Genomic DNA, 20,476 nt, shown 5'->3' with positions numbered 1-20,476 from the left:
TAACTGTTCCTRTTCCATGTAAAGCACAGTCCTTGTGGCACAGTTGCTGTTTTGAACAGTGGCTGCTAGTTCTGGATTGTGGGATTTTGGGGTGAGCAGGCCCCCCCCTTTTCAGGCACACGAAGCACCACAGATTCGTCTGAGATCTGTGATGCACCACAGGGTTTCACGGTGCAGGACAGCTGGAAAACACTTGTCTAAATCCGGGTGTCCAGAATTAGAGACTTATGTAAATCTTTCCCTATTATGTGCCTCTTAAGTCAGGGTGAAAGCATTTTGCTATTTTTTTTTTTWAAACTGAATATACATGGGCTGTGGCCACGAAGCGGCTCATTCTTCAGTATTAAGGAATCTTAATGAATCGCACACATAGTGACTGCTGGAGCTATTGCTAAGAGCGAAGGCATCTAGCACCCTCAGCGCAGCAGCCCTGGGCACAGATGCTTTTAAGGGGCCGCTCTTCACTACAGCACAACATTTTCCACAACATCTTCGACAGTGGGAACTGCAGCCATCTCAGAGGTTTTCTGATGGCCAGGATTATTACTGGAAAGTGTGGGAGAAAAAATGAGATATTTATAATTATATAAATGAGACATATTATATATCTGCCTTAGGAGATCATTGATGGAGCAGGAAGGCTTTACCTACCGACTTACCGGCTGCTGCTTTTCCAGGTCACTGAAAGCCAGGAGTTGTCACGTGCGCTGGACATAACAAACAAATGCGCAGGCTCAGGTGAGTGGGCGGGGGGGGCTGCTCGGGTCCTGCATATGCATAAGGACAGCAGGGTTGCCCYGTCCTGGCTGCTTTTGGATGTGGCTGGAAAGCAGTCCCAAGGGGAGGACTGAGCATTGCCTGAGGGYGGCAGATCTGGGGCCAGTCACAGGGGCCAGTTCTGGAAATCCAAACAACAGCGTCGCCACAGATGGAGTAGCCAGACTGCCTGGAAAAGGACCCGTTGGACAGCAATAAACCAGTGGAGTGGGACGAGGGACGTTTGCACTGCCCTGGCCTTTCTGTGCAAGGAGATGTTTATGGAAAGGGCCACTTGGGTTACTACGCACGATAACGGCCCCTGGGAGGGCAAGGATAGGAAACCACCCTTTCATAAGCTTCTGCACTTCACTGTTACCAAACATTAGTACAGCCTGAATGCAGTGAATATTACCCCATACGTGGGAGAGCAGACCTTGCAGTGCAGGGCAGTAGGGCAGGTGCTTTAGGAGTGGCAGCTTGCCCCCTCTCCAGAGCATCTTACATCTTCCTTTGGGGTATCCGGACACTGCAGCCACGGCCTGCCCGTGCCTGTGGTTATTGTGGGTGCAGGAGCTGATGTCGATGGGGGCTGAGTGGCTGTGTTGCACTGTCTTGACAGGCTGGGAAGGGTGTTTTTCCCCATGTCCCTGGGGTTGCTGAGCCAAACCCTGCGCTGGAACATGCTGTGGTGGAGTGGCCGCCCGGCAGGGCCGCAGTGCTCAGCAGTGAAGCAGGTGCGCAACAGCTGGTGGCCTGGCCGTGCTGGCCCTCCTGCTTTGCTTCCCGCTGAASGGAGCCACTACAAAATGGACTTGGGTAAAAAGGATTTGGGTAGCCCTGGCTTAGGTTGTGGGAAGGAATACTAATACTGCACGGGGACCTGCCTTAGTAATAGGTCTGGGGAGCATGCCTAACTGGCACACAGTCAGCAAGTTTGTGTTTGCAGAAGCAACACCTCCTACCGCCACTTAAGTCAATACAGCTACAGTGCTTGACGTCAGCGGGGTATCCAACCCCATTATCTCTGTTCAGATACAGATGAGCCAAATTCACTCTTGGTATAACTCTATTGAAGTTTAATGTTGGTATGAATAAGCTTGCCAGTGGGTGGAGAGGGAGATATGCAGCATCACTTCACAAAATCAACACAGTTGGAAAGCTTTGAAATTCCTCTCATCTTTCTATCTTGGGACTTTTGAATAGCATCTATCACTGTTTTTCCTTCCCAGCTACACTACATCTGCATAACCCTCTCTCTAGTGGCTTCTGCAGTGTCTTTGACATGTATCTGCTACTACTCTGTCACAGTGCACAGTGTGTCATACCAGCAGTGTTTTCCTGAACTTCTACATGCATTCAGTTACGAAAGTACACTTCTGAATTTAATGTTAGATTGAGTAATACCTCAGGCTCTGAACAGTTTGAACGGATAACTTGCTGCTGCAAAAAGATGAGAGGTTTTTTTTTTAGTATGGGTTTTGAGGCAGATTTTTGAATGTTACTTCCACATGATTCAACCGTCCAATAAAACAACATGCAAATCTGATGTCATTTATTTTAACCTTAACATATCCATATACTGCAATCACTATTAGTGCAAAACCCTTCTATGTAGCACCTTTAATGCATAAACTTCCTCAAATCCTCCATACCTGCTCTATGTGGATAGGGTGATCACCCTACAACATTTGGGCCATATAAGCCCRGAATGAAGCCAAAGGTGGGCATGCCACCAGGATGCTAGACCATGACGTAATGAAACGGCACTCGTTAATTGAGTGGGTAAAGCCTGCAAGAGTGAGACTGGGAGCAAGCACAGACTCCAGCCCTGTGGAGAAGTGATTATGAATAACTTACAGCTCGTGGTTCAGTAAAAAGTAGATGGGAAAGTTGTCTCATGGAAGAAAGAGCAGTCTCTTGTTCAATAAACTGAAAGGGTCTGAGGAACTTTTATTAGTTAGCAGCCAAAGAATCAGCTCCCCTCAATGCAGAACGTCACTGGACTTGGCCACAGTGAGAAGTCAGCACTATCATCAGCTTTCCAATTTATGAAAAGCATAAAAGATCATTTAATGGCCATCAGGGCACAGGGCCTGGGTTCTACCTTTGATGCAAGAGTATGACAAGCAAGTGCATGGCTGGCTTGGTGCATACAGCAATGTATACAGCAATGTATACAGCTACAGAAAGCCATTAGTATTTATTTAAAATGTTTCAAGTATTAATAGCAGCTTCAAATTGTTGACAAGCCTTAAAGCCCAGCAAGTAATATGCTTTGATGTATTTGTCTTCTGGCAGCTGAAGAGAGATTCTGATTTGAAATGAAAAGAATTAGTTTGCTTAATATTTTCTTTCCAAATGTGAAATCAGTTTTTTTTTTTTTTTCTTGACTCTGTGGTTTAAGTTACATTTTATTTTTATTATTTTAAAAATTTATCTCTCAAAAGAAAATGGAGACATCTTGCTTACTTTTTACTGACCTGATTCTGTCCTCCTAGATATCTTGCTGTGTAGCTTTGGCGCATGGAGGCCTCAATGTTATATATCTTCCTATCTGCAAGCACACAAGCAGTCCTGTCGAGGTCACTGCACCATTAAGGTCAGTGGGATTACTTGGTTTATTTGAGGTTAAACTTGTATCTGTTTGCAGGATTGCAGCCATAATAAGATTTTTTTATCTTTTACTAAGAAGCATTTACACTTTATGTATTTCAAAATACATCTCTAAGTTTTTTTTTTTTTTTTNAGCAAAATACAGCAGTTATTGAAGCCTGATTCTCAGCTGGGGTTAAGTCAGCTTGCAGAAACTGATGGAGCTATGATGGCTGTAACAGCTGAGGATTTAGATCGATGGTAACGTTGACTCTCCCTAAACATATGACACAGGTGTACTGCTCTCACAGTCATAGTGGCAACTATCTGGCAGCACATGAGCATATCTTAGTCCCAAAGCAATACTTTTATCCCTCATCTATACAAAGAGTCTTTGAAATACTGGAAACACAACAATGAAAACAAGTCTTAAGTATCAAAAAGGCACAAGAACAGTAAGTAAGAGCATTGTTAGCCAGGAATTTAGGTTCTTTTTGAGAAGAACACCCTATTCTGAGCCAAAGACCACCAGATGTACCAGGCCAGCACCAGGCCTGTCCCAGGGAGACGCTAGGGGAGAGTACTAGCTGTAAATGGGTAAAATGGCTCATGTATCCATATTGTCTCCTCGAGTGGCTGCATTTACGTAATTGGTAAAGCTTTTCTCATATGCATGAAGCACTGCAATGTTTGGGGAGAGATTTCATGCAGGCACAGGGCCAGGAGCAGTATTTGAGCTCTGAAAACTCTGTTTGCAGGAAAGGAACTTGCAACTTTTAGCCTGAAAACTCTGTAAGGCAGAGTTTTTATCCAGTTTAATTGCAAGCTGCCTTGTCTCACGGGGATCCAGTCCTGGTTGGTACCCACAAATGGTATCTCACTTATTCTAATCTAGGGACTCATCAACATTTTGAAGAAAGATATCCAGCACAGAGGTGCCATAATAATTTTCCTTCACAACAAAATGGAAATGAGCCTAAATTTGGATTGCACTAGAAGAAAGTTTGCCTGTACTTATATTTTACATTCCTTTCATAGCAATTCAACAGACCATAATGGTCAACAGGCGTGAGCTGAGAAATGCTACTCTTTATGCTGCAGCATACCAGCTATGCTGTGGAAAGATGCAGAAGAATTAAGAGGCTTGAAAGATCCTCACCCACCTGCTTGGGTTGGTGTAGTCATTGAGGAAAAGCACACACACACGACATCCATGTCAAGCTCCTGCTATGACCCCCAAGATCTCTTAGACTGAAGGGTGAATTTAAGGTCTTGCAAAACTATCAAATCTACCTACTTGATATCTGATATTCTGTCCTTATGTGAGATCCTGTTTTACAAGCAAGGGAATGTTTCTAACTAGATGGCAATATTTACACATTTGAAAGTGTCATTAGATTTCCTCACTGACACTAAAAGATACTGCAGCTCCAACTAGGAGAGTTATTTAGAATGGCAATCACTGCACATTTTGTATCAAATATAGCCAATTTAACCTTGCAAAAAATTACCTGTAACGTAATCCCAACAGAGTTATTCTCAAGACCTAGGAGGCTGGTAGAGCAAGTAGAGATGTCTAAAACAGGAACTGTTGCACCCAACTATGGACCCTTGCAGTGCAGATTTCCCCACCTCTGCTGAGTCACTCAGGCTCCCTTTCCAGACAGTGAAGAGAAACAAGCTCTTTCAAGGCATGATACCTCTGTCCTGTTTTAGAGGTCTACATCAGGAGGCATGTCCCAGTAGTTCCTGTTTCCGGGACTATAAGAGAGGCCTAGAGTAAAAAGTTCTTATGCTGATACCTTCAGTGCAGATGCCTATGGTTAGTGAAATGAAAGGCCGCTCCTACTGCCTCATTTCCTTAGTAAGAGTAAAGTAGAAAAATGTCATAATGTTTTGAGCCAGTAACAAATGAGTCAATAGGTGTGCTTTCCTCTGTAAAGATCTACACACGTAGACCAATATTCCTCCTTAACTAGAGGCTAAAAGGAGGAAGTTGTGCCTCAGGTACAATTTTCTCTTCGAGTCAATGGCATGCTTAAAACTCTTCACAGAAGAGACTGAAAATCCTATAAATCCTTTAGCATATCTGTCCCTAATTAATTCTAATCACAGAATATAGTTTAGCTACATATTGATGAGCCATTTTTAATCAGGGTAACATATATACAGACTGAAAGCTTTTATTTAGATTGCTTTCTTCTCTTCCTTTTATTGCATTTTACAGTTTGATATTACCAATTCTGTTTTTGGAAAGAGGCTAGTGTATAAATCCTTAAAATAAAATTCCAAATGGACTAGAAAGTGGCATATGGTAGACACTGTGGTTTAATAGTTGAGGCAATCCATGTGGGAAGCAAGTTGCCTGGCACTGTACTGTCAAGAAACAACATGATGTAAGAAGGTTCTGGCTTTACACAACTAACAGTAAACAAGGCAAAGACAGTCTGAAAACCTGTGACAAAGAAAATAAGAAGTGGAACAGCTAGTTTATACACAATTACGGTGACTACATATGAAAGAACCAAGCAGCCATCCAAGCTTAAAAACCCCTGGGATCCATCAAGTCGGCACAGTGCAGCCGCACACCAATATACCAGTTTAGTTTGTGAGAAGCATGCAGTACAACCATGTAAGGTCAGTTCTGGCATAATCTCAGAAAGCAGTGCAGTTACCCACTTTCAGTACTGGAATTAGCCTATTTTAGACTGAGCTCAGGTACCTCTGCACTGCACTGCACTGCACTGCCCTAGCTGGTCATGCCTCTTCCTGTTCACCAAGGACTTGATTTAACCTGGCTGAAACAACAGTAAAAGATGCATAACAAGGCTTTCCACTCTGCCTGCCCTCCACCCACCCCTTAGCAAGCAGGGCTGCGTTCTTCACAAAAACAGCCTGTTTTCTGTAGCACTCCAGCACAGAAGATCACAGATTCCCCCAAGTCCTACTCTACAGTGGACACAATGCACCAGCTCTTCGCCACCTCGTAACTCCACAAAAACGAGAAACAGCTTTTCTTTGAAAGCTGAAGAGCCTGAAACAAGGTTGTGACCTTCCAAACACTAGTTACTTCAGGTGAAAGGCTGAGTTACTATTAATGCCAGACTGGGAAATCACTTTGCAATATGGACGGTCATTTATTTATTGTTTTATCATGACACATAAAATGCTATGGCTGCAATATCAAAATATGGTGTCACTTATAAAATACCAGTATTATTAATGTGGTGGTAAGATACTGTTAACATTTACAGAGAAGTGTATAATATTTCCAAAGTCTTGCCTAATGGTTTGTTCCTGTGACAAAACACCCTGGCAAGTAAATGATGGATGGAATACAGTGTCTACTTATTATCATGGTTTTTCCTCCTTGATTACTGAATGGCCTATACTGATGTCAATAACTGTTGCTGAATCTAATCCTTTTGGATATGATAGACAGGTTGGTTGCTTTTACAGTATGTGTCAGAATAAAAGAGAAGCATCTGAAAAATAAACAGATGGCATTTCCTTACAAAATGAGATGAAAAAATAAAACAATATAAATGTAACTTTCAAGTGTTTCTTTTTATATTTAAAGCTCTTATTTCAATATACTGTATTTACACATTCTTAAATAATCATTCTGTACCTTTGATTTTCTGTTTCATCTTTGGAAACAAATAGATTAATCTCACTATAAATGTGTGCAAATAGAAAATATATAAATATCTTTGAGGCCCATGTCATAAAAAGGTGGTCTCAGAATTGTCACTTTTACAATTGTCAGATGGGATCCCTTTCATTCTGTCCTGAAAGTTGTCTGCGCTCTGTTCTTTCAAGCCTTTGAAGTCCACATGCAAAGAAGAGCCAAGCACAGACATACTGTCCTGTGATTCATTTTGTAAACTACTAGATGACACCTGTAAAACTGCTCCAAAGCGACTGAACAGTGGAGTTGACGTGATCCACTTCAGCAAACTGAAGTCTGATTGATCTACTGCTGAGTTCCATGGGAATGCTGCTCCAACAGGCAGTGACTCCACCTCTGAAGCGCTGTGGGTAACTTCATGAAATCCCATGGACCTTCCCAGACTACTTGCTGCTGAGGAATGTTTGTTTTCCCCATAGAACAGAGCACCTTGGGGAGAAGCAGCTACAGTATGATCTGTTGTATGTTCTGCCCTTGCTGGCTCTGGGAAAAGTGACTCATTTCTCTGATGAGATGCTGGCAAAGGGCTGTTTTGGTTATAAGCTGTGTAACAATCACTAGCATTTGAGCCAAGGTTTGGTGAGAAGCTGTCTGCAAAGGGCTGTGTCTGAAGAATTGTTTCTCTTTTGACATTCAACTTGGTCAGAAGCCGTGTGCGAATCTCTGGGGATAGTCTACTCAACTGGCGTCCAAGCTGAAGCTGAGTTGGGAACAGTGTCCCCTGAAGGGTTCTGTACAGAAATCTGCAAGAGAAGAATGCGCATGTGAAAAGAACTGAAAGACAGGAAGTACCCAAGATATTATTAAGAGAAAATATCCAAGAAAAAGGTACAACATAGGAAAATAAGAGAGTTTTGTGTGCTTTTCTTATGTTTGACACAAGAAAGATTGCAGACAGAAAAGCTCTGAATGCTCTGGTAATATTTTGATGATAGCAAGCAATGTAACAAATCTGTGTCTTTAGCCAGTGATCCACCTTTGATTACATATGGTCTTTCATCCTTCCTGATGTAGACTCAAAGTTAGTGGGGATCAGTCTGCAGGACAAGGCTCCTACACCCATAAGTAGGATCTAAGTCCACAACATAATATCAGAACATCTGTACTGTGCATTGTTATGGGAAGATGGGTTGAATCTGAAAGCATCATGGAAAACCTCATAGGGCAGCACAGTGAAACATGTTAGCTGACCACCTTCTCCAAAATCCCTGCATGGCCAGGAAATTTGATGAACCATCTATCATTATCCCACTCCTGTGGTCTATGGCCAGGATATGTGATCTACTCCTGTGGTCAGAAGCACAGAAAAGGTTAGACAACCTGGCTTTATACAATCAATGACTGAAAAAACCTACTTGGCTGTTCAGGCAAAAAGAAAGAGAGAGAGAAGAGCAAGAAACCTTTCTTGCCCTCCCAATCATATGTATGAACTGCTTTCATATATAAGAAAGATACGAAAGAAGATACAATACCTGGGCAGCAACGCAATAACTGGTGATATAATGCAAGTGAAATAGAACATAGGATCTCCCATCAGCCTTTCCATAGTCCAGTAGGGATTGGAAGGAGGATGGCATATTGGGCAGGAAGCATTGTAAACCAGAGCCACAAACAAAAATAGAAGGATACTGAAGATGCAAGATGACCAGTGGAGAAAAGTCTAGAACAAACAAGAACCAAAGATTAATGATTCTTTATTTTCTGAGAAATTTGCTGTGATTATGAATAAATAGTTCGTAACTTCTGGAGACAAATCCATGCACATGAAAGTGTTTGGAGCTTTGTATTTTCAGAAATTCATATTATATGTACAGAATTACAAAGCTGTTGCAGGTCACAGTTTAAAATCCTTTTCATGTTTGCTTAAAATGCTTGATAAAAATAGAATGTGCTGAGGGAATGAAACAAGCATCTTGTGTTTTTAAAGAACGGCACTCAGAAAAGAGTATGATATGCCAGCAAGTTTCTGTATAGCCTGTGGATGCCTTACCCAAGTTTTTGTTTCAATAGCCAAATGTAATATGATGGTGAAAAGAGCTACTGTGGTGATGGGAGTTCCCCAGGAGAAAATATCCACCTCTGAATCATAGTAAGTCTGTAAAGAAGTTAGAATTTAGTTAGTGCAAGCTGTTACCAGTTTTCTTCAAAATGCTTGAAATAGATTGTCTTAAACCAAACACTTACGAAATAAGGGATGAAGAAGCAAACCAGGCTTTGATACATAGCATCAATCATGTTCATCCAGAACATGTGTGGTTGGTACTCCTGTGGCACAAAAAAAAAAAAAATCAGAGCCTAAAGAAGATGCTATTTGTTGGTATAGATATTTTGGGGGATATTCCAATGGACATTTTTCAGGGCTTGGGCAAACATCTTCACCACTTTGCCAATCGGTTGGGTACCCTCTGGGTTGAGGTGTGATGTAAGTCCCTCTCTTTGGGGTGGAGAATCTTCTGCTGATTTCTGCCCCTCACCCCATCAGAGGGTATAATCTGATGCTGATACTTGGACCAGCAAGAATTTACAAAGGCTCAACTTTATGCACTGCAGTCAGACCACTGATTTCTGGAGGAGCTATCTGAGGTATAAGCACATGAGTAAGTGCTTTCTACATCATGTACATACAAACACAGAGTATTTATTCACAAGAGGGAAAACAGAAAATGCACAGATACTTAGAAAAGAAGATCCACAATGATCTTTAGTGATAATTTACACCACAGTTTATGCTAATTTGTTTTTTATATATATATATATATTTATGTAAGAAATAATACTAAACCAGCATTTTGGTTTAAAGGAATATACAATTGCAGGGAGATGCTCATACAAAAAACCTGGATATAAGGGAAAACAGTCTGTAAATGGCTAATTTGCAAAATACGTATTTTGTTAATTTTGGAATATAGGCTAGAACTCCAGCCACTGGGCTCATCACAACTCTTTCCCTCCATGATGAATATCATTTCAGCCTCAAAATGAGACCTGAAGGAAGCTGAGAAAAAATTAAGGTGTTCTTTGGTCTAATGAAATAACACATGGTTAAGCACTGGAACAGGTTGCCCAGAGAGGCTGTGGAATCTACATTCTTGGAGATATTCAAAACCGGACTAGACAAGACCCTGAGCAAACTTGTCTAGCTTTGAAGCTAGTATTGTTTTGATCAGGTGGTTGGACCAGATGTTTGGCCTCCAGATGTTCCTTCCAACCTAAATTATTCTATAATTCTATATGCATTGAATCTAAAGCAGGATTCTGGGGAATTTAAAATGCCTTTTTAGGTAAGTACTCAGAGAAAATCTCACTAAATTTCAAACAAACTTAAATGATCCCTAGGCTTGCCTCTGAGAAGTAATTCTGCTGTGAACCTGAGAGACTTTTCTCCTTCAGATTGCCAGCTGCAGAAAGGCAGACAAAACCTTCCAACAAGCTTAAGCCATGACAAGATTTCTGTCACCTTAAGAGTGGGGAAGAAAGAAAGGCATGAATGTTATGGATCTTTAAAGTGTAATACACTGGAACAGACAAACAGATATAAAAAATGAAAAACAACAGCTGGGTGAAAAAGAGAGAATTTGGACTAAAGCACTAGAATAAGCCATACTAAAATTCTCCGCTTGTCTTTCCACGACGGTGTCTAGCAATGCCATTAGATGTGTAGCATACCAAAGGCAGGTGTGCATTTGGAGGCAAAAGACAGTCAGTGTCTCCTCTCAGAGGGTACAGTGTCAGACACTTTTAAGAAAGGCATTTACTTGGAAGTAATTATTGGATATGGATCATTTTGCCAAGCAGAAAATCTTTCTACAGTAAACTGTAGTTGTAATCATCAGAAATGGTTTGGCTTGAATCCCTTCTGCAATTCCTTCAGTCTTTGTACAATCTAAGCAGATGGGTACAAGGAGTTTTCAACAAAAGCTTTCTAAATCCTTGATCTGCTGATTAAAGCCCTCAGAGCCTAAGTATGTCAACCTCTGTGCTTACTCTTATAGCCACCTTTCTCTTCTGCCTGTTTGCAAAGGGCTAGGACCTGAATTTTCAAGTAAGTACTGTAAGGTTATTCTGTGAATATCTGCACTAGTCTACAAGGTATAATCTACTTTACTTCTGTGGTTGGTTGTGAGCCTAGACCATTAGATGGGTGTTCAGCTTTGACTGAAAGCATCCAGCTCCCTTCCTTTATATATTTTAAAATATAGCTGTTTTTTTGTTTTTAAATGTCCTTTTGACATCTTGATACTTAAACTCAGATGAGAAATATCAAGAAATAACAATAGTCACTTCTCAGACTTTCATTTCTTATCAGTCATCCATCCTTTGGAAGCAAGGTTGGTTTTCAGTTGAAACTGATGTTATTTAGGAAAAAAAAAGTACAAAAAGCACAAGTTTTTACCTCCATATTCTGGCCACTTTTGTAGAGCTGAGGTACAGCAATTAACATGTCAGCTGGTACATCCTTATCCAGCACACCAGTAATCAGTTGTGGAAGAGAAGAGAAGAGTAAATTAAAGAAGATGAGATACCACTGATCAATCATTGACGAGCCAGAGAACCCGCAGTAGAACTGGTACCAGAAGAGAAGGGCCACAAACATCTGAAACAAAACCAGCAATGCTGTAAGTATGATTTGTCTGGAATTTAAGACAAGAGGAATCATCATCCCATTATGTTCTGAAATCATTCTGATTCCAGCTTCTGCAAGGACTTATCTATGAACTCTAAACACATGAGCAATCCTTCTGAAGATGCCTAGTCTTTAACGCACTGTTCTGGATTAAAAGTCCACTTAACTAAGCTACAGTTTGGCACATCTGGAAGTCTTTGCGCCACTGGAACCTCAGATATCATGAGTTAGGGCTGGCTTCACAAGAAATTAACTTTCAATTCAAGTGGAACTCTCAGATACAATTTAGCTCACCACAAAAGCTTTCCAAACCACTGCTGACCGCTAGGTATATGAGTACTGATCTTGTAGCACTTACATTACTGTCATAAGAATAACCATTTCTATAATAATATCTTCTGCTGGCTTGAGGTGTTTCAGGAGTCTCAGCTGATCTACAAATGGTAAATGCAGAGCTTTTTCAAGACTGACATTAGACTACCAGCAGCAAGGGAGGTGAAACTGTAAGGTCTAACAAAGTTATGCCTAACTATTCTGATTTCTTTGCTTTGAATTTCAGCAAATTAACAGTGCTCTAAAGATTCCTCAGTCTTCCTGTTCTCTTCATGTGAATGAAGAAATCAATTGCATACATAGCTGCAGAGGGAAAGTTCATGTAGTTTGGCTGGAATCACCCAAATAGGGATGAAATATGCAACTCATTTCTTCTACTATGACTATGGCATGGAAAACCCAGAGTTTTGGGGGGTTCAGGAGAGGTGCTGATCTCACCTATGATGCGGGATTTGAGCCGTAGAAAAAGATGGGCACCTTCCTAGGGAAGGAAGTAAATGACCAAGACTTGGTCCTCCTAAAACTGTAGTTTATATTATCCTTTGTAAAGTGATAAACACTAAATGGAAGTCTACTAGAAAAACCTGGGCAATAATCCCTCAGGGGTTTTCCCCATTCAGCCACGAAGAAGGGAAATTACATGGCCTCTCCTTTCATTTCCTCTTTGTTTTGTATTTTGTTCCCAAAAGCTCTTAACCAGCTGGAATATATTAACCCTTCATCATCTTCAGATAGACAAAGCAAAATATAAATATGTTCTATCTGTACCCTAAAATGCCTGTGAAATTTACACATGAGAGAAAAAAGCTATGGTCTGCTTAGTGAAAACTGCTAAGGGGCGAGGAAGCACATCTTGTGAAGGAAAATTGCTACAGAATAAGAGGGTCAGTCCTGTTGTATATACAGCCAGGCTGTATATATATATAGAGAGAGAGAGTCAATGTTTGTGTACTATGTTGAAGTAGCTTCTATACCAGTACCAATGTATGTCCCACTGTTTTTGAATAAACTAATCTGTTAAAAGTTAAATGGTAGCACTTTTTTAAGGATCACCTCTGAAAGTGCTCCTGTGAAGAAATATATTTCAAGAAAAATACCTTCCTTGTCCTAGGCAGGATTCTTTGGCCAAAACAAGATTGAGTTAACAGAGCTTACCATCTACACAGCAGTTGGCTGGAAGATGGCAATTACATTTCGCAACTGAATRGATTTTGAAATTTATTTCCTTTCCACACCCAAAATACAACACAACTTCCTGAGTGTTTTCTCAAAACAGAACTGGAATAATATATGGATTTAGAACTTTCTCTCATCAGAAATAATAAAAAGCCAGCTAATCTTGGGCCTCAGAAAATTTCCTGTTTAGAACTTTGCTAAAATTAACATGTCTTGGTGAAACACTTTGTCTTTGACAAAAATGTGTATATTGATGAAACTACAGTTAGCTGAAAACTTTCCATCAAAACTTTTCTACCACCTCTAGAATGGGCCTCAGCAGTGCTGTCAGAGAAAGCTGTGCAAACAAATGACATTTCAGTAACCAAGCTTAAATCAGATTTTTTTTCTCTGAAATTTTATTTTGGGTTATACAAAGTGTTGAATTTGACCCCAAATATAATGTTTCCTCTTGTTTCCATGCATTACCCTTCTGAAAAACAATCAAAACAAATCAAATTTAATGAAACATGCTTGTTTTGACATAAACATTGAACTGGAGTTTTTAAAAAAAGGTTTCCTTTTTTTTCCAGATGAGACTATTTCCTGAATTTGGCCCCAAAGAGAATTTCTCAGTGAATAAAGTATTAGCCAAAAAACATGTGCAGTGCTCCCTTGCAGAGCTAATGTATAAAGGGAAAGCACCAGTACATGCTTGTGTAGGTAAAAGTTTGTGTACATGAGCACCCTTTGTATCAAGCTCAGATATTTCCAGTCATGCTATGTTTTAAGTTTTATTTGTATTTTTATTATCCCCACCAAGCCAAACATCTTCTTGAATAAGTCAGCTGAGTTTCCAAATGGCTTTTGCAGCATTCTGGAGTTTAGACTTTGAGTTACATAGGTTGTATTGGAGAATGGAAAATGTCATCATATGAACAAACGAAGTAGAAAACTTGCAGAACATATGTAGTGTAGCTATCTCAACTCTATGGACAATCATCCAGAATAGTCTCCTTGGAAAAGGATCAGGTGCTCACATCTCACATTTTTGAATATTCTTTCCAGAAGGCAGCCACTGTGTCAGACAGTGGACATTCATGGCTATATACTGCATACTCCACTACAGTTTTAGAGTCAGTAGCAACAAGCGTTGCTCATAAAGCTCTGAAGTCTGCAAAAGCAGAGCCAAGACAAAGAGAGATTCTTCAGTTATATTCTAGCCTTAAGGCAGCAGTTTCTGAAAATGTCTTACTAAAAATGTCTTAAGAAATAATACTTGTAATCAAGGGAGTTATACCAAAGGAAATGGAAGATTTTACAACAATGTAAACGTATAAACAACATCTCTGGCTGTCGATTGCTGGAATGCCTTATGTGTAGTACTTTAATCTTTTTTATTTTAAAGTAAGATGGCTCAATATATTTCTTGGAAGTTGATGAGATTTGATATTGTCAAGCCAAAGGGTATCTTGGAAACATACAGAATTGGGTATAGGGGTACAGATGTTCAGGACCATTCAGGATCAAGCCTTAAAACTCAGGCCTTCAAAAACCAGCATGTACTTCACTGTTGTGTTTCTATAGGTGGCTCTCCACTCACAGCAGAATTATTTAAATCTGCTTGCTATTCTAGACTCAGGGAGGAATTCAGACTTTGCAAGCCCCTACCTACTTTTGCGCCTGGAAGGGTGCTTGCATACAGTTTCTGATCAGACCACAGAAGGTATTTTATCATGCTTGTGTCAACACAAAGCTGGTTTATCTATTCTTTAGCTCCCTTAAGTATTTCTTTTTGAACAAATCACAGTCCTTTTCTGAAAAAATAACTATCTTCAGATTCAGATCAGGCAGAGATTACTCAGACAAAGAGAATTTACATGAAAAAGTTACCATGGACTAAAAAATTGAGGATTAGATGGAATCTGGAAAGCAACTTTTACAAAAATGAGAGCTACTTGTTTTCTTGCAAGATTCTGACACAGAGGATGAAATCCACTCTCCCATTTGATGGTTCACACATTACCCTTTGGAGCAGAGAGAGGTCTGAGAGTTCTGGCTCTGCTCTTTTTCCTGCCTCTCCATATCCCTGGCTCCCAAGGTGATTTGTAGGTGTTGAAAGTGTGCAGGTCTCTGTACTTGCCAGTGACTCCTACACAGTTGATGGAATTCTTGGTTGCTGTGTTAGGCAGTTTTCAATCATCTCTGTACTGCATGAGTAATGCAAAGGGACGTTGCTGGGCCAATGCGTTGAACTTCTATTGGCCCAGTGCCCAGTACTGGAGTAATTCCTGTTTCATATACCAGGGAGGAAATGCAGACCCTTAGTCTGTTCTTTACCACACTGTGCTTTCCTTCTAATGCATTCGTTTGGTTAGTTGGGAGTATGATAAATCAATAAAAATTTTCCAAATCTCTGCATCTGAGACACATAGAGGATTCAAGTATCTCAAGTCACTGGGGGAAATGTACAGTGATTCATAACCGATTACAAGACAGGATCAGGAAGAGAAAACACACTCAACTGCTACTTTGGACCAATGCTGGATAGCCTTGGCATTAAAGACTCCTGTGTCTAGCCAGCTAAATTTCTGCAACACTGCTCTATAAAGAAACTTTTCTTAAGCAGTACTTGTTATTTCTGTTACCTAATTTGCACATTCAGCAGCACACTGTAGCTGTTATGCAGTGGGGTCTGTATTTCTGCAAATGGCAGCCAGCTGTCTTTCAACTCTGCAAATTTCTTTGCAGCTTATTTATAAACCATTTGAAGGCTGACCTAATGCTCACTTAGCACAAAATAAACCCTGGAAACATGTGGCACCACAAAGCTGCCAAGTCAAACACTTACTGCATTTTTGTAGAAGAAATACAGCACCATGTTGGCAAGTCGGGAATAACACCAGTGTCCATGAACAAGCAAGAGCTTCTCCAAATGCCGGAACCTTGGGATTGCAAAGTCACTTGCCATCACCGCCTTCAATGAAAGAAGAGTTGGAAACATTACTGCAAAGCGCCTCTTTCAATACCAGCAATGAATCTAGTCATCCTCTCAACTCAGTATAAATGTTAAGTCAATGGAAGCTGTGGTGAAGAGGAGTCAAATCCATCACCGTGCACCTGAAATGCATCTACTGCTTTGCAATACCCATATGCTGCTCTACAGAACATGTGAGAAGACCCAGTCCTTGCTCAAAGGGGATCTCAGTCTACGTCCTGGATGGTGACAAAGAGCAGGAAAGTGAGAGGTGGGAGAATGGCAGGGTTACAGCTGCATGAGCATGAAGGCTCAGGGTATGTGTGTGAACATCTGGGTGGCTGTAAAATCTTTCTGTGTAAAACTACAGGGTTACTGTCAGGGCAAACTGAATTTCCAAAGGAAAATGGAATGAGAACAGCAAGATTAAGTGGTTGCATCTTAACTACTGGACTATAAAAGGCAAAACAATACAAATATTAGTTTTCATTAACATTTGAAATTCTAGCTTACAGAAGTTTACTTGGCCTTCCTATCAGTCCCTTATTTTGAGGGATTTTTTAAATCACATGCTGTCTAAAACTGTCCATGAAAAATCATGCCAGACGAGACTCCTCTGGGACTGTGCAGCCTGCCAAATCACATTGACAAAATGAATCACACAATTTCTCTCTACTTCTGACTAAAATTTAAGGCACTGCACAACTAGATGAAAACTTCTTCTAAACAACGACGTATCACAGTTGTTTTCATGAGCCTCCATATCACYAGGATCATAGTAAGATCATAGTAAGATAGTAAGATAGTAAGATTTCACGTTACATTGTTTTATATTTCATTTCTGATTTTGGCATTACCTTTCTTCTCACAGTTCAGCAGGATATCACAAAAGGTGAATTATCTCCATAGGACCAATGTCTTCCTCCTATTCTACAGAGTGTATTTTAGCTGTATTTTTGAACAAGCRACATCTTTCCTTTTAAATCTTTCTAAATCCTTTTCCTGGTAAATCACTAAAATGTTACAATTTTCCCAAATAAGTGCTTTCAGAAACTATTAAAATAAATTGTAAAACAGTATGCAAGAGAAGCTGAACTAATCCAATATAATTTAAGCAAAAGATGTACATAAACACAATGGGACACTTTTTAATATGTTGACCCATCCTGGTATTTCTCAGGTACTGAGATACAGTTGTTATAACCTCACTGTATAGAACAGTCTGTTTTGTCTTGCAGACTTATAGTTATCTTGCAGTTTGAGGAGAGATGTGCTACATCTGCTTCCTTCTCCTCCACCGAATCTCATTCTATTCCAGCGTTAAGACAAAACTGTTAGCGTCCTTTCATTTTTGAGTTTCTATCACATTACTTCACAACACACTGTGAAAAGTGTGTTTTTTTTAATTCCATTTTGATCAGAGTGAGAAAAATGGAAAGATAGTGTTATCCAATTACATCTGCATGTTTATTTCATCTCAAAATATCCTCTTGATTTTCATATTTTTATTTTTCCTCCAGCTTTTACACAGGAAAAAGCGATTCATCCTGTTTCCCCCTCCATAGAATGTGAAAGGACAGTAAGTCAGACAGTATTGCTGTCTTAGACATCTAAATGCTCAGTGCCTTTTGAGTACCTGCACATGTAAGATTCTGACAGTTGTTTGTAGTAAAAAGGCCTGCATGGTTCCTTAGGACCTTGGAGTAAAGGAAAGGATCTATAAACATTTTCCACTCTGTTGAACTTTGATTTAGAAAAAAAATTAGGTAGTTTAATGGGTTAATGGGCAAATAGCTTTCAGATTTGAATACACCACAAAAGCCAGGGGCATTTGAGGACTAGCTATTGGAACTGTATGAGCTGAACTGAAGGTGGAATAATGGAGAGAGGAGTTAAAAAAATGCTATGAGCATTATAACTCTACATTAGGAAGAAAAGTGAAATGATAATACTGATTAAAACTCAAACCAAGGAGTTAGGGGTGGATTTTTTTGAGTTGATAGGCTTGAAGAGGACTCCACAAATACAGTCTCTTCTGGGTTCTCTGCAGCCTGGACTGCCTTCAGAGTGACATTACAGAAGTTATGTGAAGCTCTCAGAGCCTTGTGAAGACTATGTAATAATAAACGCTGTATCAGCTTAATCCAAGACATTCTTTTTTCCTGCTCTCTCCATCCATCAAAGTCAGACTTACAGGGACTATGGCTGGGATGCCACATGCACAATGAATATTTGAATATTCTTGCAGTAGCTATTTTCCAATCTGATTTACATCTGCTACCTAGTTTGGAAAAGTATTTTTAACGTATTGCTGGCCTGAAATCTGTCTGCTTGAACAGCACTGATGGACGTACATTGCACTGGAGATCACTTTGACACCACCCACTGGTTGAGTAGAGAATGAGGAGGGAAAAAAAGTGTAAGAGCTCTACTGGGTCAGACTGAAGCCCATCTTCCCCAGTATCTAGCCTCCAACAACGGCCAAGAGAGGATGCCTTGGGAAGAGTATACGGATATGAAAAACACCTACTGACTTTTCTTCAGAGTGCTGTCCTAGCTTCTGGTGATCTGCATCTCAGAAAATTCACACAGGTGGCCTCCAAGTTCATGGCTTGGTTAGATTTTTATTCCATATATTTGTATTTTTAACCCAGTTAAATTATAGCATTCACAAAGCTCCATGGAGTAAAGTTCTACAGCCAACTTGCACACTTAGTGAGGGAGGTCCGTCTTTGCTTTTGAACAAAACATCCATCCAGAATTGCAAAAAATGCAATGTGGGTCAGAAAACCACCCACTGGTAACTAAGTTAAGGAGTAAGCTCATCTGCTCAGGTCCTCAGGATGGAAACACTTCTCATGTTCTCTGAAGAGCTTTTTGTCATACTCATACTCAGTTACTCTATTTTCTCTTGCAAACTATTTGTACCCACCCCAATTACAAGGTTAAGTTGTGGAAATCAGTTATCACCCTCATTCTCTGCAGCTTATTGCCACTTCCACTGCTGGCACTGCAACTAAACTGAACTAGCAGTGGAGGAAACAGAGGTGGCATTCAGGCCACTGGGTAGTTTTGTTATACACCCTATACACACACATCCTCCCTTTTTGGGATGGGAGAAGTTCCTCTTACACAGTGGTAAATGCAGTAATCACAGGCTGAATACATCCAAAAGACTGTAGGGCAAGTCCCTCTATCTTGCTGTTCCCCGTGGCAGGAAATTGGGAGCAAAACAAAACTCGGAAGAGTGCTGTAGGGAGCAGTGGTTCTGCAAAGGTCTGCAATTTTCTCTTTCTTCACTGGTCTGCTGTCAGAATAGGCTGTTTGAGTGAGTGAGATGTGTGGGTGTCTGGGCTAAGGGACACCATCACACCATGGAGATTAGCTGCTTCAGTTGGATGGGCTTGTGCAGTTATTCCACAGGAGGAGTATAACCGAGCAGTGCAGGAGACAGGAAGAATAAAACCAGAATAAGGTGAATCTTCATTTCTTGTGTAAATAATGCACAGTGGAGCCTTTTTTCCTCCTCAGAACCAGTATTTAATAAATGATTTCTTAAAACATATTGCTTAGAGGGATCTGATAAGCTGAGTTTTCTGAGGAGAAGGTACCATGTTTAAGCTCACTACAGGTCTAAAATGCAGGCTCAAACTCAAGCTGAAGGTATCCTTATGAAGCGCAACTGGCCCTCCTCAGCATAACTTCTGCTGACTATCTAAAGGCAGCTTGGTCTAGCTGACTTATGGGAAGTGCCTATCCCATTCTTTGCAAAAGAATGTGTTTCAGTAACAAACAAAATTACCTGCATGCCCTCTTGACCAGAGATCCCCACGCCAACATCTGCCACTTGGATCATACTCACATCATTAGCACCATCACCTAGAGATAACAAGATACAGTTTTGTTTGCCATTAGCAGACCAGGATCAGTTAGTGGCAGCAAAGCAAAGGAAAACAAGCGTTGGGTGCATATAGGAAGGGAGAGATAGGGTTGGAAAGGATCCATGTTTGGAACATAACATTCAAAGTTTGGCAAAGCTGCCAGGACATTCTGATCTTTGTAGATTTTTATATCATGGCAAGCAAAATTAAGCCAAACACCTCTCTTTTAAATAAGTCCTAAAATACAAGTGTCAGATCTGAAGTGCACAAATACTAAACATTCTATGTACAAAAACGAGCAGGAAAAATTCCCGCTTTCCAATAACTGTCTACTTGCAATCAGGTATGATTAATAGTGAAATGTGCAAGGAGACCTAACACCAGTGAGGATACCTACACAGCAAAAAATAAAATAAAATAAAAAAGTAGATGAACTCTTGACTTTGGCTGGCCAGTCTGAGCTC

At 40.4% G+C, this 20,476-nt stretch overlaps 1 protein-coding gene across 1 annotated transcript in view; it reads right to left on the bottom strand.

Annotated features, from left to right (window-relative positions):
• Positions 1–7,076: 7,076 nt before the first annotated feature.
• The window catches only part of ATP10A (ATPase phospholipid transporting 10A (putative)), a 118,154-nt gene continuing 104,754 nt past the window's right edge, over positions 7,077–20,476 (bottom strand). Inside the window, exons 15-21 of the mRNA XM_026069433.1 lie at positions 19,934–20,010; positions 16,006–16,131; positions 11,436–11,636; positions 9,227–9,307; positions 9,033–9,137; positions 8,515–8,702; positions 7,077–7,785 (exon numbers count right to left, since the gene is read on the bottom strand). Of these exons, the coding sequence (XP_025925218.1) occupies positions 7,077–7,785; positions 8,515–8,702; positions 9,033–9,137; positions 9,227–9,307; positions 11,436–11,636; positions 16,006–16,131; positions 19,934–20,010 (1,487 nt within the window). The remainder of the gene's footprint in view (positions 7,786–8,514; positions 8,703–9,032; positions 9,138–9,226; positions 9,308–11,435; positions 11,637–16,005; positions 16,132–19,933; positions 20,011–20,476) is intronic.

The sequence above is a fragment of the Apteryx rowi genome, unplaced genomic scaffold (assembly GCF_003343035.1).
Source record: "Apteryx rowi isolate R43461 unplaced genomic scaffold, aptRow1 scaffold_297, whole genome shotgun sequence".
NCBI classification, from domain to species: Eukaryota; Metazoa; Chordata; class Aves; order Apterygiformes; family Apterygidae; genus Apteryx; species Apteryx rowi.
Note: the sequence above shows the minus strand (reverse complement) of the source record. Positions and strands in the feature narration are given on the sequence as shown.